The 19,793-nt window shown below is 44.3% G+C and overlaps 1 protein-coding gene and 1 long non-coding RNA gene across 2 annotated transcripts in view; one reads left to right on the top strand and one right to left on the bottom strand.

Annotated features, from left to right (window-relative positions):
- Positions 1–19,793, top strand: part of POC5 (POC5 centriolar protein) — a 34,337-nt gene that overhangs the window by 2,497 nt on the left and 12,047 nt on the right. The window contains exons 2-6 of the mRNA XM_029071068.2: positions 4,054–4,151; positions 6,493–6,640; positions 11,518–11,631; positions 15,531–15,736; positions 18,489–18,665. Of these exons, the coding sequence (XP_028926901.1) occupies positions 4,068–4,151; positions 6,493–6,640; positions 11,518–11,631; positions 15,531–15,736; positions 18,489–18,665 (729 nt within the window). The 5' untranslated portion in view covers positions 4,054–4,067. The remainder of the gene's footprint in view (positions 1–4,053; positions 4,152–6,492; positions 6,641–11,517; positions 11,632–15,530; positions 15,737–18,488; positions 18,666–19,793) is intronic.
- Positions 12,491–19,793, bottom strand: part of LOC114813825 — a 40,140-nt gene continuing 32,837 nt past the window's right edge. The window contains exons 8-9 of the long non-coding RNA XR_003761581.2: positions 15,231–15,357; positions 12,491–12,632 (exon numbers count right to left, since the gene is read on the bottom strand). This is a non-coding gene — a long non-coding RNA (uncharacterized LOC114813825). The remainder of the gene's footprint in view (positions 12,633–15,230; positions 15,358–19,793) is intronic.

Raw genomic sequence — 19,793 nt, 5'->3', positions numbered from 1 at the left:
GTGCAGAGCACTGTACTGAGCGCTTGGGAGAGAACAAGGCAGCAGTAGACACTCCTGCCCACAGCGAGCTCACAGTGCAGAGAGGAAGCTTGACTATTTATTGAGCTCCTATTTATTCATTCAATTGTATTGAGCGCTGACTGAGTGCAGAGCACTGTAGTGGGCGCTTGGGAGAGAACAATGCAGCAGTAGACATTCCTGCCCACAACGAGCTCTCAATCCAGAGGGGGAGCCAGACTATTTATTGAACTCCTATTCAATCGTATTTAATGAGTGCTGACTTTTTTTCAGAGCACTGAACTAAGCGCTTGGGAGCGTACAATACAGCGGTAGACACTCCTGCCCACAACGAGCTCGCAGTCCAGAGGGGAAGCCAGACAGTATTTATTGAGCTCCTATTCATTCATTCAGTCGCATTTATCAAGCGCTGACTGTGTGCAGAGCACTGAACTAAGCGCTTAGGAGAATGCAGTACAACAGTAGACATTCCTGCCCACAACAAGCTCGCAGTCCGGAGGGGGAGCCAGACAGTATTTATTGACCTTGGGAGAGTACAATACAATCACTGCACTTCTCTGGGTCTCAGTTCCCTCATCTGTAAAATGGGGATTAAGACTTGGAACCTCATCTGGGACAGGGACTGTGCCCAACCTGATTTGCTGGTATCTACCCCAGCGCTTAGACCCGTGCTTGAGACGTAGTAAACGCTTACCATGAAACCAGCAGCAGCAGCAGCAGCATTTTTATCAGCATCAGGAATGGCAAAATCACCCTTTCTTTGTCATTGCCTTTGATTTCGGGAGTTAAAATTCCAAAAAGGTAAATACTGACCATCTGCGGACCCACCCCAGTAGTGTATAGTGAATAGCACACTTTCACAATGCCCAATCATTAGCTTTTACTAAGAAGCATCAATACTTTTCCTCAAGAGCTTAAGGCCCACAGAACAAAGAGTAATCCTCAGGACACCTGTTAGAGAGTAAACACAGTAGTAAAATGATAGCAGTGCGATTTATTGGAAGTTCCCATTTCTCCTGCTAAATATTCCTGAGGGAAAACCTCTTCGAGTCACCCTTGTGGCAATTGTTGCTGGCAGTTATAATAATAATAATGGTATTTGTTAAGCACTTGCTATGTGCAGAGCACTGTTCTAGGCGCTGGGGGAGATACAGGGTCATCAGGTTGTCCCACGTGAGGCTCACAGTCTTAATCCCCATTTTACAGATGAGGTAACTGAGGCAGGGAGAAGTGAAGTGACTTGCCCACAGTCACACAGCTGACAAGTGGCAGAGCGGGGATTCGAACCCATGACCTCTGACTCCTAAGCCCAGGCTCTTTCCACTAAGCCATTACGGGAAAAGGTTTTTCTATGTAGTCATAGATTTTGATTAAATATTTGCTCCATGCAGGGAGTGATACTTTCTTCCTTTTCAGATGTTCATGTTAGGATCACTTACTTACAGCCTTGACTTTCCTAAATTCGTAATGAAAACATAACTACTTCCAATGCCAAGTAGGAAGTGACTATAACAGTAAATTGCTGAAGTAGTCGAAACGCGAACATCTGCAGTTTGAACATGAGAAACAAAAGGAAACAGTGTGGCCTATTGGATAGACACGGGCTCAGGAGTTAGAAGGACCTGGATTCTAATCATGACTCCGCCACTTGTCTGCTGTGTGACCTCGGGCGAGTCACTTAGCTTCTCTGTGCATGTTACAGCATCTGTAAAATGAGGATTAAGACCGTGAGCACCATGTGGGACACGGACAGTGTCCAAGGTGATCAGCTTGTGTCAACCCTGATGCTTAGTAGTAATAATAATAATGTTGGTATTTGTTAAGCGCTTACTATGTGCAGACCACTGTTCTCAGCGCTGGGGGAGATACAGGGTAATCAGGTTGTCCCACATGAGGCTCACAGTCTTAATCCCCATTTTACAGATGAGGTAACTGAGGCACAGAGAAGTCAAGTGACTTGCCCACAGTCACACAGCCGCCAAGTGGCGGAGCCGGGATTCAAGCCCATGACCTCTGCCTCCCAAGCCCGGGCTCTTTCCACTGAGCCACGCTGCTTCTCTACAGTGCCTGGCACAAAATAGGCTTTTAAGAAATAGCCAAAACAAAAAACCAAAAACTCAACAACAAACACCCAGGTATTGCATACTGACAATCCCACATGCACTTGCATAGACAGCCCTCAGAGCGTACTCAGGCAAGACCACTCCCCATTCGTGTTCCTTCATTCAGTCGTATTTATTGAGTACTTACTGTGTTCCTGTGCTGTCAATTCCCCGTTCCTTGAGCCTGCACACTCACTCAGATGCCCCCAGTATAGACACATTCTTTCAGACCTCATGGTATTGACGCAGATTTTCTTGGCCTAGCGTGGAACAGCAGTGGAAGGAAAGGGTAAGGGAAATAAGAGTGTTTGCAGTCACTGCTGCAGCCGTTGTGTCCGGCTAACAGGGATTCACCGCCACGGAGCCCACGGGAGATAGCGCGGGGGGGTTGGATGTGATGGTGTCCCGTCCCCGTCCTCCCCTCCCCTCGCCCCGCCAGTTTGCTACTGCAGAAGCGCCTGGCCGTGCTTAACAGTTAGAACTAGGAAGCAGTGTGGACCAGTGGAAAGAGCATGGGCCTGGGAATCAGAGGACCTGGGTTCTAATCCCAGCTCTGCCACTTCTCTGCGAGGTGACCTGAGTAAGTAACTTAAATTCTTTCTGCCTCCGTTTCCTCCTCTATAAAGTGGGGATTAACAAGCAGTTCTCCCTTTACCTTAGACTGTGAGCCCAGTGAGGAAGAGGCGCTGAGGCCAACTGGATTATCTTTTGTCCATCCCAGTGTTTAGTACAAAGCTTGGCACAGAGAAGGTGCTTAATGAATACCACCATTACCATTATTACATGAATATTGCCGTGCTGGGCTAGGAGCACTGACTCTTTGCCCATGTCATGCCTCTGGCCTGGAATGCCCTCCCTTCTCCAATCCAACAGACAATTACTCTTCCTACTTCAAAGTCTTATTGAAGGCACATCTCCTCCAGGAGGCCTTCCCTGACTAAGCCCTCCTTTGCTCCTTTCTGCCTCACCCTGACTTGCTCCCTTTATTCATCCCCCCTCCCAGTCCCATAGCATTCATCTATGTACATGAATATCTGTAATTTATTTATATCAATATCTGAACTCCCTCCCCCCAGTCCGTAAGCTCATTGTGGGCAGGAAATGTGTCTGTTTACTGTTATATTGTATTCTCCCAAGTGTTTAGTACAGTGCTCTACATAGAGTAAGTGCTCAATAAATATGATTGAATGAATGAATGAATGATTTGTTCTCCTTCCTCCTCAGATTGTAAGCCTCATATAAGACAGGGTCCAAATCTGCTTACAATGTACAGGGCTTAGTACAGTGCCTGTCATATAGTAAGCACTTCACAAATGCCATAAATATTGTTATTATTATTAAGGAAGTTTATGATCATTTAAAATACAGTTTATTTTATACTATTTAGTTTGAAATGTAGTAAGAAAAGTATTTTAAAATCTCTGTTCCTATATGCTGTGACAAAACAAAAACTGAAATTCTTGAGGATTTAGCTCCTCAACTCCCACTGACCCTCTGACTTACACAGCACATATTTGCATCACATGGTGTTTTTGAAGAATGAAATTTCAATGTTGTACTGAAAGTGCATTCTGAGATCTGGTATTTTAGCCGCCCTCTTTTTTTTTTTTTAACCCCCAGATGATGTGTTTAAAGTAAAACGTAAGCTTTTGAAATTGTATTATTATATTACTGTTTTAACATTTTCTTCAATTGAACATAAAATTATATTGATAAAACAATAGTAATATATCTCCTGGTTATAGAACTTCAAAAGATTCCCTGGTGTGCTGCTGGTATTCAACATTACACGGCACTATTATCAAACCTATTATAAAGTGTTTGCCACAGAATATAGAAATTCTTTGAAAGTGTTACATTGCACTTAAAAATAGCAATAAATGTTTTGTTATAAATGCAGAGAGAATTAAGATTAGCTTCTATTATTCTATAGATTTTGTGCAGACAATGTCATCAGATGAGGAGAAAAGCACAACTCCAGTCTTGCCCAAAGACTCGGATCGAGGCAGCTCTGTCTCTTCTGATCTTCAGGTAAGACAAAAACACTCCATTTGACCCTTTCATGACCTTTCATTCAACAAAGGTAATATTGTGAAGAAAGATTTGACATTTTTTCATTTATTTAGAATTTTGATTAAAGCCTGATATAGTCACTGATGCCGTGAACTTAATCTTTTAGAGAATAATGCCGAAAAACAGTAAGAGCTCTTGCAGTGTTTTAAGGTTGTTAGCATTTCTTATGGTGTAGACTTTATTAACTTGTTTTTTGTGAGAGAGGACTTACTTAATCAGAGATTCTCCCATACCCTTCAAAATTTGAGATACCCTTTTACAACTTACATTTATCCTTCTCCTTCCCTATCTACACCGACTTCCTTGGAGAACTCATTTGTTCCCCTGACCTCAACTACTACCTCTAACGTGGATGACTCCTAAATCTACCTCTCCATCCCAGACCTTTCTCCATCTCCGCAGTCTTGCATTTTCTCCTGCCTTCAAGACCTCTCTACTTGAATGTCCTGTCAGCACCTCAGACTTAACATGTAAGCAGAACTCATCTTCCTGCCCAAACCATCTCCTCCCTGAGATGTTCCCAATATGGTAGACAGCACCCCCCTCTTTCCTGCCAAATAAGTCCATAACCTTGGCGCATTTTTCCTCTATATCCCTCTCATTCAACCCGTATATTCAGTCTGCCACCAAATCCTGTCCTACCTTCACAACATCTCTAGAATCCGCCCGCCTTCTCCAGCCAAACTTCTACCCCTCTGTCCCAAGCCCTTATCCTATCCCACTTTGTCATACAAGCCCCCTTGCTAACTTCCCTGCCTCCTGTCTCTCCCCATTCCATACCTACTTCTCTCTGCTGCTCGGATCATTTTTCTAAAAAAATAATTCTGTGCTTGTCTCCTCACTCATAAACCTTCAATTCTTATCATCTGACAAAAACTCCTTACCTCCAGCTTTAAGGCACTCAATCAGTTCTTCCCCTCCTACCTAACCTCGCTAATCTCCTACCAAAATCCAGCCAGACAATTCCCTCCTCTAACACCAAGGTACTTACTGTTTTTTGATCTTGTCTCTCTTGCTGCCAGTCCCTTGCTCACCTCTTCCTTCCTGCCTGGAGCTCCCTCCCACTGACAGATCACCACTCTTCCCACCTTCAGAGCACGACTAAAATCATATCTCCTCCAAGATGCCTTTCCTGACTATTGTCACATTTTCCCACCCTATTATTCGCCCTTCTTTCTGTGTCACCTATGCACCTGGGTCTTAACCCCTTAAGCATTTTGATACTCACCCTCTCTTCCCTCCGCTCTGCCCCCCACTTAGGTAGTCACTTAACTTCTCTATGCCTCAGTTCCCTCATCTGTAAAATGGGGATAAAGACGTGGGACAACCTGACTGCCCTGTAAATCTACCCCAGCGCTTAGAACAGTGCTGTGCACATAGTAAGCACTTAAATGCCAACATTATTATTATTATTATGTATCTTTATAGTCTGCCACTTCCCCTATCTGTAATTTATTTTAACATCAGTCTCTCCCACTGGATTACTGGCTCATCGAAGGCAGGGATCAAGTTTACGGTCTCTGTTTTATTGCACTCTCCCAAAGGGTTTGAAAACTGTTCTGTGCATAGTAAGTGCTCAATAAATGGCATTGATTGATTGGGTTAGTGGCTAGTACTCCCTGCAAGTGGATGAGAATGGAAGGTGGGTTACAAGGAAAAAAGAAAACCTGTACTTCTCAGTGACACATGCTTTTCTTTTTTCTTCTTCTTTTTCTGTGGTTTGTACTAAACGCTGGGGTATATAGATGCACTGACCCTCCCATATTCTTTTATTTTCCCTTCTGCACATGATTCTCCTGGTGGTTGGTGCTGCAGCCCTCTCTTCCTTCCACAGCATTCTGGGGAGGCTATAGGAGCAGTAGTAGCAGTAATAGTATTTAGTAAGCACTTACCCTGGCCAGACCATTGTTCGAGGTGCTGGGAAAGAATATTCAGGCAGCACGTTTGTTTTGGTGGTAGAGAAACGGGAGCAAGCAGCACCAACCTGGTGTTTCCCCAGAGGGATGGAGGAAATGACAGGAATAAGAATGAGTTTGTCGGTGGGTGGTTTCTCATCTTCCCTTAGGCTTTGATCAGTTGCCACAGTGGAGGTATTCAGTAACTAAAGTTCAAGGGGGCTGAAAATAATTGCATTTCTGAAAGAAAATTAGGGTGATATAAAGGTATGACTGCCTTGCAAAAAGACTTTTTGTACATTCAACATCCTTTAAACATTCAACCACCCCTCTCCTCCCCTCTCATTCCAGTTCTAAAACCATGACTGAGCTATTGTAATACTTTGGTGCCTCTTTTGTGACAGGACGAATATGAAGAGCTGCTTCGCTATGCTGTAGTGACTCCAAATTTTGAACCCAGTGCCCTAAGGCAGCCTCATCATACTGCAGAAGTGACAACAGATGGCAGGTGTTCAGGTTTAATGGATGATGTTCTTCACCATCAGCCTTCAGGTAGCATTCAAACTGAAAATCCCTTCTCTGTTTTCAAACATATTACTAATGTATGAGATGAGCTCTATCTAGAGAAGTAAACATAAAATCAGATTCTCTTCCAACCATCTGCATAGCCGTGCCCTGTTAAACAGTTTTTCAGCGCAGCTCCTGTGATGTACTATAAAATCTTGAAAGCTATGACTTTCTAAGTTGTAGAAAATAAGTCTAATAATTGCTATCACAACAGTTTAAGAATGAGTAGTTGGGACAAGGTAAAAAAAAAAAAGAAATGAGCTATACGTTTTCACCGTCCTACTGCCCTTTGGAGAATCTTTGGGCAGGGGAATCTTTGGCATCTCAGTGAGGGGCACAGCTACAGCTCTGACTCCAGAACCATTCTGGACCTGCCTAAGATGGCCCAAGAGGTCCTGTCGTGGGAGAGATGGACCGAGGAGAATGGTAGGGGCAGGGCATTCAGTGAGGAGACTTGCAGCATGAGCTAGACAGGGTCTGGTACCTGAATCTTGGGTTGGGGGCTGAGACAGGTGTGCCCGCCCATCAGCAGGGATGATGGCGCTAGCAGGGAGTGCCAATACCGGGCTCTTCTTAGTGTACAGTCTCCACTGTAGGTAATTCATCAGTGTCTGTTTTACCACCATGACACCCACTGTAGAATTATTATTAGAGAAGCAGCGTGGCTCAGTGGAAAGAGCACGGGCTTTGGAGTCAGAGGTCATGAGTTCGAATCCCAGCTCTGCCACTTGTCAGCTGTGTGACTGTGGGCAAGTCACTTAACTTCTCTAGGCCTCAGTTACCTCATCTGTAAAATGGGGATTAAGACTGTGAGCCCCATGTGGGACAACCTGATTCCCCTATGTCTACCCCAGCACTTAGAACAGTGCTCTGCACATAATAATAATGTTGGTATTTGTTAAGCGCTTACTATGTGCCGAGCACTGTTCTAAGCGCTGGGGTAGACACAGGGGAATCAGGATTTCCCTCGTGGGGCTCACAGTCTTAATCCCCATTTTACAGATGAGGTAACTGAGGCACAGAGAAGTTAAGTGACTTGCCCACAGTCACACAGCTGACAAGTGGCAGAGCTGGGATTCAAACTCATGACCTCTGACTCCAAAGCCCATGCTCTTTCCACTGAGCCACGCTGCTTCTCTAGTAAGCGCTTAACAAATACCAACATTATTACATTATTATTATTATTATTATTCTCTTAGAGGATTTCCTTGAGGCTTTTAAAGAGGGCCTTATTATTTTAAGTTTAAATCAAGCATTAAGTTGTGTGTTCTAGTTCAGCAGCCAACTATTGCTATATAGAAAATATCATTTTCCTTTTAGGATGATGTAACACATACATTAAAAAGCTTCCACTTATTGGCTGCCGCAATTTCTAATGTTTTGAGGTTATCCATGCTTTCTATTATATAAATGAAAGGAAATCAATGCATGGTATTTGTTTATGAAATACTGTGTGCAGTATACTATACTAAGCCCTTGGCATAGTACGGTAGAAGACAATATTTTTTTCCCGCAAGGAGTTTACAGTCTGAGTCAACAGATATAAAATAATTTACACATAGGAGGATGCATTGTTCAAATACTGTCATATGTGAAATAATGATGCACAAAGAAGTTGTGTAGGTAAGAGTGCTAAGGAGGTGCAAAAGTGCTAAAATTATAGTAGGGAAGGTGTGACCTTTGGAGAAGAAAAATTATTCGGGAAAGTCTCCTGGAAGAGGTAGGATTTCAGATGGGTTTAGAAGATGGAGAGAGCTGTAGTCGGGCGGGTTTGAAGAGGGAAGTGTTTTTAGGCGGGAGGTATGAGGCAGGGAGGGAGGAAGAGAGCCAAGAACGCGGCACAATGAGGAAGTTAACTTGGGTGGGATGGAGAGTGTGAGCTGGGGGCATAGTAGGAAAAGAGAGTAGTTGGGGAAAAGGAAGGGAATTGATGGGCAACCTAAAAACCAATTCTCAGGAGTTTAATTGATGCAAAGATGAATGGGTAACCAGTGGGGACTTTTCCTCAGAAAGATGATCCAAACACCAGAGTGAAATAGGAGCATTTTAAACTGAGCACAGAGGTGCCAACTTTTATTTTGAGCCTGGGGGCAAAGTTGGGTTAAGGGCTTTAAGGAGAATGGGAGGGAAGTATGGAGCGAAGTAGAAGGGGGGAAAAGAAAGAGGAAGGAAGAGAGGCAAGGAGAGAAGAAAAGATATGGGTAGTAGAAGGTCCCAAAGGAGTGTTTCCTCTACCACAACTCCTCTGGTCCTCAGCAGGGTGGGACATGAGCGACTCCCTCCACCCCCACCCTAGAGTGATTGCCCACGGCGGTGGTCTTGATGCTACTGTGGCTCCTGAGCTCTGAATCTTTCTCATTGCCAGCCCCCTCTCGTGCTCACACCTCAAGGATTTGAACCCTTGCCCAGCCCCATTCATGCTACAACAACCTCAGCTCTTGCTCATGATACAAAAACTGTAGCCTATACTCAGCTCCCGCTTGGAGCCCCTTTTTTTCATTACCAGGAATTTGCCCTCACTCATGTCACAAAAACCCAAGGCCTCCTTCATGCCGCAAAGAACACTCCGCCGGCCATCCCCTGCAGCCATCACGAGGATTCCAACCCCGACGTGGAGAGCAAGAAATGACAGGGCAGTTGAATCATGCCACCTTTCCTGGCCAAAGGAGCTGTGAGGGTGAAATTACCGGTGCCATCCCCACAAGTGCCAAGCTGTGGGCACAATTTGGTTGAGTGTTTTTTCACCTAATGTTGCCCAGTGGCAATTTGAAGTAAGCCCATGTAAATCCCTAAGTTCTACGTAGAGAAAAGCCTGAAAATAAATTATGTCATCTGGTCAGTAAAATGTTGACAACTTGTGTAATATAGGCTCCTGAAAAATAAACATCCCATTTGATCTTCGATTTGTAATTTCAACCCAATGGGTGATCTCTGTGACCTCCCACAGCTAGAAATTACTAATATGCTGAAAACTAAGTGGATAATTTTACATTTCAGAAACTAGCGTGACCCATAAATGTAGAATCACATGATCCCGATAAGTAGACTTTTGAATTAGGAGTACTTATGTAGCATACTTGACCAGGTCACATCCTGCTGGGTGGATAAGATACTTCTTGAATGGAAAATGGTACTTTTGGAAGTAGGTTGACCCTTTCAGGCCATTAGGATACCAAGTTAAGGTTCTGGAACACTAAATTGATATGGTAGAAGGCAGAAAGGCTCAATCTCTCTCCCAAAGTGCTGAATTTGCACCATGGCATGATTTTACTGTGTGCCAGGCACTGGACTAAGCGCTGGGGTAGATACAAGCAAATCAGTTGGAGACAGTCCATGTCCCATGTGGGGCTCACATTCTCAGCCCCCATTGTACAGTTGAGGAAACTGAGACATGTAGTTTCACTCTTGAGACATAGAGCTTATGAAATACTATTATTAGTAGTGGTATTATTCCTAGTCCAGCAGGTGGTACCATGGTAGCCATACTGGTAGCCTCTGAAGTTTGGGACACCTACCTTAGTCAATTATTTTTCCAGATTTCTGCTGAACCAATCCACCGTGCAGTTCTTCCATCAGAAACCTTCTCCACTGGTGGCACAGCCCCATCAAGGCACTCCCCTCCTGGGTATTTCCAGATGATCTTGAACAAATCACTTACCTTATCTGGGCCTCAGTTTCCTCATTTGTAAAAAGTCAAATACTTGATGTCCCTCCTGCCTAGACTCTGAGCCCCCTGTGGGACAGGGACCGTGTCTGTTGTGACTGTGTTGTATCCACCCAATTCTAAATGTAGTGCTTGCCATATAGTAAGTGCTGAATGAAGCAGCCTGGCTAAGCGGATAGAATGTGGGCCTGGGAGTTAGAAGGTTGTGGGTTCTTATCCCAGCTCTGCCACTTGTCTGCTGTGTGACCTTGGGTGAGTTGCTTCACTTCTCTGTGCCTCAGTTTCCTCATCTGTAAAATGGGGGCTGAGACTGTGAGCCCCACATGGGACATGGACTGTGTCCAACTGAATTGCTTGTATCCACCCCAGCGCTTAGTTCAGTGCCTGGCACATAGTATGCACATTATTATACCGCAGATATATTATTGCTATAGTTAATGTAGTGAGAAATATTTTCATCCTCAGGCTCTCATTATGAACCCTGTATTTAAAATGATGTAAAGCCTTTAAGAGTTAACATCAGTAGTCCATCCAGCCCAATATCTGCCTTCAGCAATGGCATTCGGGGCTCCATGTGATGGATACCCTCCTCGACATCTGTCCTAGTGGTCATGGGTTCGACTCCCGGCTCTGACACCTGTCAGCTGTGTGACTGTGGGCAAGTCACTTTACTATGAATTTCTATGAATTCTCATCTCATCTATGAATTTCTCCAGCACCTTGTAATTAGGGATATTTTTAGCATGCACAACTTTGTATAGTAATGCATCTCTTTCACTTACCTCCTGCTGTACATTTTCATGATTTGAAATCTCCTTTCAGGCTTCATTGGGTGCCTCTGTCCAATCCCCCGTTCACCCTAACCACAACCATCTTGATTTGTAGATCAATCAAGTCCACTCTCTGACTTCAACTTTCCCAACTAGTCTTAACTCTCTGTCAGTCTTCATGTGGAAAATTTTTCTCCACCCCAATGTCACGTTTACCCCGGTTAAGGAGGAAATAGGTTTGAAGTCCAAATGTGTTTGAGTGCCAGCAGTGGGGAGTTGGCTTCCTTAAACGTGGTCCCTAAAGCAGGGCTTGCCAAGCCATTTTAGGGTCGCGCCTGGTCTCCTCGGTGAGATGGCTGGAGGTTACAACCATGAAGTGACAGCTGTGCTCTAAATGGTCGCTTTTTTTTCCTTGTATTTTCCAACAGGAAGAAGCCATCCAGTTAAAGAACACCGGCTTGAAACTTTACAGATAGAACGAAATCCTCCCGGAAGAGCAGTTGACTTTGTTACTTCCAGCACTACAGCAAGAAGGATAGAAGGTATGATATCTCAAGGCATTTTAGTTTTCACTGAAGACACTTGAAGGGAGGTAGGCTGCCAATGATTATATTACTGCTCTAGATTTTTAGAGTGCACCACTTGGTGCCCCCTGGGATCATTCAGCGTGGCTCACTGGAAAGAGCACGGGCTTTGGAGTCAGAGGTCATGGGTTCGAACCCCGGCTCTACCACTTGTCAGCTGTGTGACTTTGGGCAAGTCACTTAACTTCTCTGTGCCTCAGTTACCTCATCTGTAAAATGGGGATTAAGACTGTGAGCCCCACGTGGGACAACCTGATTCCCCTGTGTCTACCCCAGCGCTTAGAACAGTGCTCGGCACATAGTAAGCGCTTAACAAATACCAACATTATTATTATTATCATTCACATTAGTGATTCTGGCATTTGTATGCTCTGGGTGCCACAGCCACTGTGGCCAAACTGATAGTTTGGTATGGCTGTATCCCATTGCTTAACCCATTGTATTTAAAGACCACGATGTAATGTATTTTTTGTTAAGCGCTTACTATGTGCAGAACACTGTTCTAAGCGCTGGGGTAGATACAGCGTAATCAGGTTGTCCCACGTGAGGCTCACAGTCTTCATCCCCATTTTACAGATGAAGGAACTGAGGCACAGAGAAGTAAAGTGACTTGCCCACAGTCACACAGCTGACAGGTGTCAGAGCCGGGAGTCGAACCCATGACCTCTGGCTCCCAAGCCTGTGGTCTTTCCACTGTCTCAAATCATTTTTATCAAGTGTCATAGAACTAAAAGAAGTAAAATGTCACAATACATGACCCCTTGGCAAATAAGGAAAATTAGAGAGAGAAGAGTCAAAAAATATGCATCACTAAAAATTTGATAGCTTAGAGTAAATTGGAAGAGTAAAATTCAGTGATAATGGTCCCAGGTCCTTTTACATACTTTACAAGATCACTCTATGGTTATGGTACATACATTTTCCTCTTTCCTTCTGTAATCATTCTCCTCCTGCCATATCTGTTGAGAAAAAGAAATTTTGTAAACTCAGATATCAGAAGGAGAAAATAAGCCAATATGAAAGAGATTTGAAAATAGATATCTAAGTAACTATGCCTTATCTGTTCTGGGTGAATAAGCCTTGATCCCTGGATGTCACTGATAAAATGGGTAACATTTATGGGTACAGATAGGTAGGCTGACCTCATCTCTCCCTCCTCAAGTCACAGGGTTGGGCAGTTTCTGCCCACAGCTGTCCTTTCTGAACTTCTACCTTCTCCAAGAAGCCTTCCCCAATTAATTCATAAAAGTCCAGTCACATCAACCCAACATCCACCTGTAAGACTTTTTTATGGTATTCGTTAAGTGCTTACTATGTGCCAGGCACTGTACTAAACACTGGGGCAGAAACAAGATAATCAGATTGGACACAGTCCATATCCCACATGGGCTCACAGTCTTAGTCATCAGGGTGCAAGCAAAACTTGCTTGTTCTGAATTTACCATTCCCCCCAACAAGGAGCTTTATATGCCTTGAGGAGTAATGGTGAGGACAGATGTACATGTATTTACAGAGTGATCAGATAAGTAATTGAGTTTAAAATGGCAAAAGTACTGAGATGAGAATAAGTTAAGTGCATAAGAACTAGACACGACTGATGGATTTTATGTCATTTGGGATCCTGGGAATTAATCAGAGAAGGCTTGTTGGAAGTAGGGGGGTTTCAGGGGAGCTTTGAGGGGAGAGTTGTGATCCCTCACACTTGGGGAAGGAAGGAATTCCAAACTGGGGGGGAAACTGTCAAGGAGGGGATGGAGACAAAATAATTAAAAGAGATGCAATACATTTAGGCTAATACAGAGGGAATGAAGAGAGCAGATTGGGAAGTAGCGGGTAAAGACAGCAGTTCTGTAAGTAAGGCAAGTTGTGAGCTTTTGCCTGATGCAGATCGACACGGGGAGCGGAGATATGTGTAACGAGTGATGCTTCAGAAAGATGATCCTTGCAGAAGCATGTAATAGAGTTTGGAGAGGGGGGAGGCTGGAGGCAGAGACACCAGCGAGGAGACTGATGCAGCAAACCTAGTCACTATATGACCAGAGCTTGTATCCAAGTGGTTGCTGTTTGGGTGGAGAAGGGAGGGCAAATCCCAAAAATGTTTGGTAGGGATAATGGGCAGGATTTGGCAGTAGATGGAGTGTAAGAATTGAGGGAGAGGAAGGATGTCTAGGTTCTGGGGCAGGAAGGAGGGTGATGTATTGTCTGAGAGAGAAAAGTTAAGGGGAGGAGTAGATTTAGGAGGGTAAATGACTAGTTTGGCTTTAGACCTGTTAAGTTGGAGGAGCCAGTGGAACATCCAAGTGGAGATGTCCTGAAGGCAAAAGGTGATGTGAGATTGCAGGTTAGCTAGGAGGTCAAGAATATAGAGAGGTAGGTAGTGGAGTCATCCACATAGAGATGGTAGCTGAAGCCATGTGAGACAACCAAGTCCCAGAGAGTAAGTGCAAGAAGAATAGGAGACCCAAAACAGAGCCTAGCAGGACGCTCTCATTTGAGGGATGAGGGCTAGAAGAGGAGCCAGAAACAAATGGAGGAGTGGTCAGAATGGAGAGGAAAGAGTTGAGAGTGTGTGTTTGTGCAGCAAGGGAGGAGAGAGTGAGCAAAGAATCCAGACCGGTTATGATAGCTTGAGGTAGGAGGACTGAGTCCACAGTGCAGTCATCATGGTAGGAGGTGAGGACCGAGTTTGAGGGAGAGGGGTGTGGAAAAGATAGGTGCCAGGCAGATTGAAAGGTTATGGCCAGATAGTGAGTGGTGTTAGAGCTGGAGAAGTTAGGGATGCACCAGTATGTGGCTAAGGAAAGGCGAAGCTGGGAGGCAGCAGACTTTTTAAAAGTGAAAGAAAATGGATAGCCGGAAGGTAAGCGTTAACACGGATGTTGAAATCCCCCAAGGATCAGCACAGAAGGACATAAAAGACATCAAAATCTTTCAGAGATACCGAGGCGAAATCGGGAGAGTGGTTGATAATAGCAACTAATTGTTGTAGAGAGTGGTCAAGATGGATGATGTGGGATTCAGTGGCAGAGGTGAGGGCGAGAGAGACTGAAAGTGACATTTGGGGAAGAGAGCAGGCTACTTCTTTCTCCTTTCCCCCTTGAGATGATGATGAGATGATGATGGGCGAGAGGCAATTCTTGGTGATGGCAAGGAGGAGAGTGTGATTGAGTGGGCCAGGAACAGGTCAAGAATGAAAAGAAGTTTGTGGAGGGCAGGTTCCACTGATCACAGTGTAATGGAGCAGTGGGAGGGAAGAACAGTGGGTGAAGAGACCCAGGTGGCTGGGATACAAGACCAAGGAGTGGGAAGTTTTGGGGAGGGGGCATGGGGGAAAGGGCATGCTGGGGCAGGGCCATCTTTCCCTGCCAAATGTGGTAATCTCCCAAGATGGTCTAAAATTTGTGAAGGCTTTTGGTCTTTTCCGTTCCTTTAAAGGAGGGAGGGATGGAAGTGATTTATCTCCAAGTGGTTGTGATAGGAGTAATTAGCCTCGAATTCGTGGCTCAGGACCCTAGAATTTAGGCTTGTGGAGATCGGGGAGGGTGACCATGACTTACCTTCCAACTGCAGGAATGAAGGGCCACTGCCGATTTTAGTTGTCCTTTGGTTTGAAGACGATGCTGCCGACACTGAGACTGCATCCATGAGTAAAAGGTTCACTGAGAGAGATAGGCTCACCTGGACCTAGGAAAATACAGTCATTAAACCTTTTTTGGCCCCTTGGGAAGTGTTTGGCAAACCTTAGATAAAGTAGGGTACTGAGTTTTGTTAATATCAGGTTTTAACTTTTCTTTACTGTCAGGACCCAGTCCCCGAACTGATTCTCAAAAATTAACTTTGAATCTTTTCATTTCTAGTTTCAACACCTGTGACACCGCCCCCGGGGCCTTCTCAGCCGATCATGGAATTTTTCAGCTCCCACCGTTTAAATGATTCTCCCTCCCCAGTATCCTCCTCTAGTCACAGAGAAGTTCGGGAGGCAGTAGTTAATGAATTACCCCTTTCAGATGAAAACTTTCACCAGATAGAAAACATCCTTGACCTCTGGAGTGGCAGTCTGAAGGTATACTTGGTGGGGGTCGGTTCAGTGGGGGCATCTGTCTTGGGCTTTACAGCATCCCCCAGATTGACAGGGTGAGCATGGATAGTGTTGTATTCCAGGAATTTTTCTGGAAATGGCTCGCCAGGAGACTGGACATGAAAGCACTGATCAGTAATCTGGTGGTCACCCTTCAGTACCTAGAAAAAGAAAGCTATAATGCCTCTAGCAGAAATTATGAGTATTTGTGTTGTCTAGTGGCTCATTAAACATTGGCATGTTTTCAAAAACCGGCATTAGGGAACTGGATTTAGAAAAAAGGGGAAATCACTAATGGTAGGGGCTGGAGAAGATTATTTTCTCATGCATCATTAACTGGATTTAAGATAGGAAGCAAAGAGTAGGGATTAACAGCCACTTTTGGGGATGAAATGTGAATCATGTCTAGGAAAGAGCGCGGTCTTGGAAGTCAGAGGACCTGGCTTCTAATCTCGGCTCTGCCACTTGGCATGCTGTGTCATCTTGGGCAAGTCACTTAATTGTTCTGTGCCTCAGTTCCCTCATCTGTTAAATGGGATTAAATTCTACACCTTTCTACGTAGACTGTGAGCCCCATGTGTGTCCAACCTGATCATACTGTATCTACCCCAACACTTAGTACAGTGCTTGGCACATAGTAAGTGCTTAACAAGTACCATCATTCTTCTTATTATTCTTATCATATAATACTATTATAAGAATAATAATGGGATCCCCCAGGGATCAGGGCTAAGACTGGATAAGAAGAGGTGTCCAGTGACTTCTCCCAGTTTGCAGATAGCCCTTAAGTTTTTCCGTTTCCGAGATGCCAGATAGATTGGGATGAACTGCCCCAGAGCAAAAGCTAAGTGGGTCAAATGAGTCAGAGAAACTTAAACATGAGCAAATGTAAAATACTGCATCTCAGGGAGGATGATCTAAGTTACAGGTACACGTTGATGAAATCTGATGCAAAGCAGTAAGACATTGTGAAGATATAGACCATTCTTCCCCATTCTTGTTCTGAAGTGCAGAGGCAGCCCAAGACAGTAAACAAGGCGTAGTTATTCTACTAATGAAAGCATGACTCTGTAGCACAGCACTGCCCTCGGTAAGCCCAGGGCTGGACTGCTTTGCTTCCCAGCTCACTATGTGCTCCCCGTTTCACTTTGTAGCTTCTCTTAAGACCTCTCATTTCCTAAATGTGAGCGGCGTACAAAGCTTTTGTAATCCCCCTCCTTTTCTCTCTCTACCCTCAGTCCTTCAGGGAGCTCCTCTATTCATATGGCTGCTTCTACCACCTCAATGTGACTTGACTCCCAAATGCTCCTCTCTACCCATATCCCCTCTACAGTCCTTTCCTATTTGTGTAGCAAGAAATGGGTAGTCATTGGAGGCTTCTGAGGAATGGGGAGACTCGTTAAATGTCGCTCTAGGAAAATGATCTGGGCAGCAGAATGAAGTATGGACTGGGGAGAGGAGAGATGGAGATAGGGAGATCAGTGAGGAGACCAAGTAAACCAGAATAAGACAAGTGCTTGGACTAGCGTGGTGATTATTTGGGGCAAAAAAGCTGACAGGATTTGGCAGCAGCCTGAATATGGGGATTAAAAGAGAGTGTCAAGTGCTATCTGCAAGTTCTAAGTCTTTGAATTTGAGAGAGTGGAGGATGTTAGTTGTGTCAGCTATGAGGAGGAAATTAGGTTGCACTCAACATCTTCCCTCCTAACTTTCCTATTTCAGTTGCTGCTACCCCTCAACCTTGTTATCTTCCTAACTCTTCACTTTCTTTCAGCTCTCACATTCAGGGTACTAAATCCTGCCAGTTCTTCCTCCAAATCATTCCTCGGCTGTTTCTTCTCCAGCCAGGCAACCTGCTTCCAGCTCTCAGCATATCAGACTTAGACTACTGTATCCATTGGTAGTATTTACTGAGCACTTACTGAATGCAGAGCACTTGGGAGAGTTCAACAGAGTTGGCAGACACGATCCCTGCTCTCAAGGAGCTTACAGTTTAGTGGGGGGGCAGACAGCTCCCCCATTGGATTGTAAGTTTTCTGAAGACAGGGAACATGTGTTCTGCTTTTGTTGTACTCTTTCGAGTGTTTAATACAGTGCTTGGCACTCAGTAAATACCATTTGGTAGATTGGAGAGGGTTCAAAAAAGAATAACCAAGATCCGTGGGAATGGAGAAGCTCCCCTAGAAGGATACCTTGAAAATGTTAGGATTCCACTGTGGAAAGATAAAGGCAGAAGAATGACATGACCAAAGTTTACCAAGACCCTGAAGGGTGAGGATGGGAAAACTTGATGTTAAAACACCGGATTAGAGAACTGCTGACGCTTAGAAGTAGTCAGTTCAGAATAAAGAAAAGGAAGGTTTTGGGTTTTCTTTACACATTGCAGGTGGAAAATATCTAAAATTAATTTTCAAAGGAAACTGCAGGTTGAAAATATCAGTTTAAAAAGGAGTTAATAAAAATTCATAGATAAGGAGACTATAAGAGGTTGCTAGAGGGAAAAGTTAAAGTCTTTAAAATGAGTGTGATCCAATAATGGAATTGCTTAGGTTCTAATATATATTTGTTAGGAAATAGTTCTTTGCTTTGCAAGTAGAGCTGTTAGATTCTTCTAACCATGTTGGTTTCCGAATATATTTTGGGACTGGACTGTAGCTGTACTGTCTGCTCTGGAGTAGCCTCAGAGAAATCCTACACCTATTCAGATATTCTTAATGTCACTGTATTTCCATTTCAGACAAACATTTTGACTGAACTAACCAAATGGAGACTCAATATCATTAATCTGCACAACCTGGAAATGAGAAGGGAGAGAGACAAGCATGCGGCCCACGTGAGACAACTTTGCAATGAGATAGAGAACCTGAAGGAGTTGCTGCAGACTTATGAGACTTCTGTTGGGAGAAAAGATGAGGTATTCTCTTTCCCGTCTCCCTGTTTTCAAACTGAAGAACCATATTTCTGTCCTAGTAGTAATAGCCTAAGTGGCCTTATGGGCAAAGCACTGTACTAGGCAGGGGGAAAAAAATGTCAGTGAGACCGACAAACTCCCTGGCCCTTAAAGCCCTCACGATCTAATGTAATCCCTGGCTGAAAGTTGGTTTTGGGGGATCAGAAAAGAAAAATGAACCCCAAGCAACTCCTGCCCCGTCCCACATCCACAAGCGACAACAGTGGTATTTGGGTATTGGCCTGGAGCAGCTCTAAATTTCCCAGCAGCAAGGTTACTCGCTATGTGAATAGAGCTGAGAGTAGTACCTGGGTTCCAGCATACCCTGGCGCCCAGACTCCCTGTGCTCGGAGCAAAAATCCCTGTAGAAAAGATTCAAAGACCACATGGGTTAAAACCGGCGGAGCAAACCCAGTCCGAAAGACCTGAGAGAGCGAGAGAGCTGCCTTGCACATTGGCTCAAATTTTATCCCTCTCTATTCAAATCGCACACACATATACACATACCCACACACCCGCACCGGAGCAATGTTGGCCTCTTCCTTTTCTGCCCATCCAGTCTGCTGTGCAGAGTGTATGGGTGAGTTTGTAAAGACAGTCGTCTCTTCCACTGTGCATGCTCTGGGAGTCTCCCTCCCTCCCCCAGATGCCCTTGTCAGTCAGCATGGCAACTATTTTTGACTGGAGGCCTGAGTGAGGATGTTTTTATTTGGACTGGTTAAAATCCATCTTTCTCCTCATCTGAGTCTTTGCAAGGTGGAAAATACTTTAAAGATGTGACCTGTGTGTATTCTCCAATGAGCATTCTTTGAAGTTTTATTTATAGAAACCTTTTAAACAGCAAATAAAATGAACCCGAGGAAAGTTATTTTCACAGTAGTCTAAAGACCACTTTAACATCTTAAAACCTACTTTTTTGAAAGAACAAGGTTTTTTTTAATAGTGATTAAATGATTTCCCACTGTTTTCTCTTTATTTAAGATAATGGGAACATATCACGAGATTTTGTCTCATCTAATGTCCTTCTCGGTGCTCCACCTAACAGTTTAGCTTACTCATGAGATGCTTTTTACATCAGAGAAAAATCAAGCT

Source organism: Ornithorhynchus anatinus, chromosome 1 (genome assembly GCF_004115215.2).
Source record: "Ornithorhynchus anatinus isolate Pmale09 chromosome 1, mOrnAna1.pri.v4, whole genome shotgun sequence".
Taxonomy (NCBI): domain Eukaryota; kingdom Metazoa; phylum Chordata; class Mammalia; order Monotremata; family Ornithorhynchidae; genus Ornithorhynchus; species Ornithorhynchus anatinus.
The sequence above is the reverse complement of the archived record's forward strand: the minus strand, read 5'-3'. Positions and strand labels throughout refer to the sequence as shown.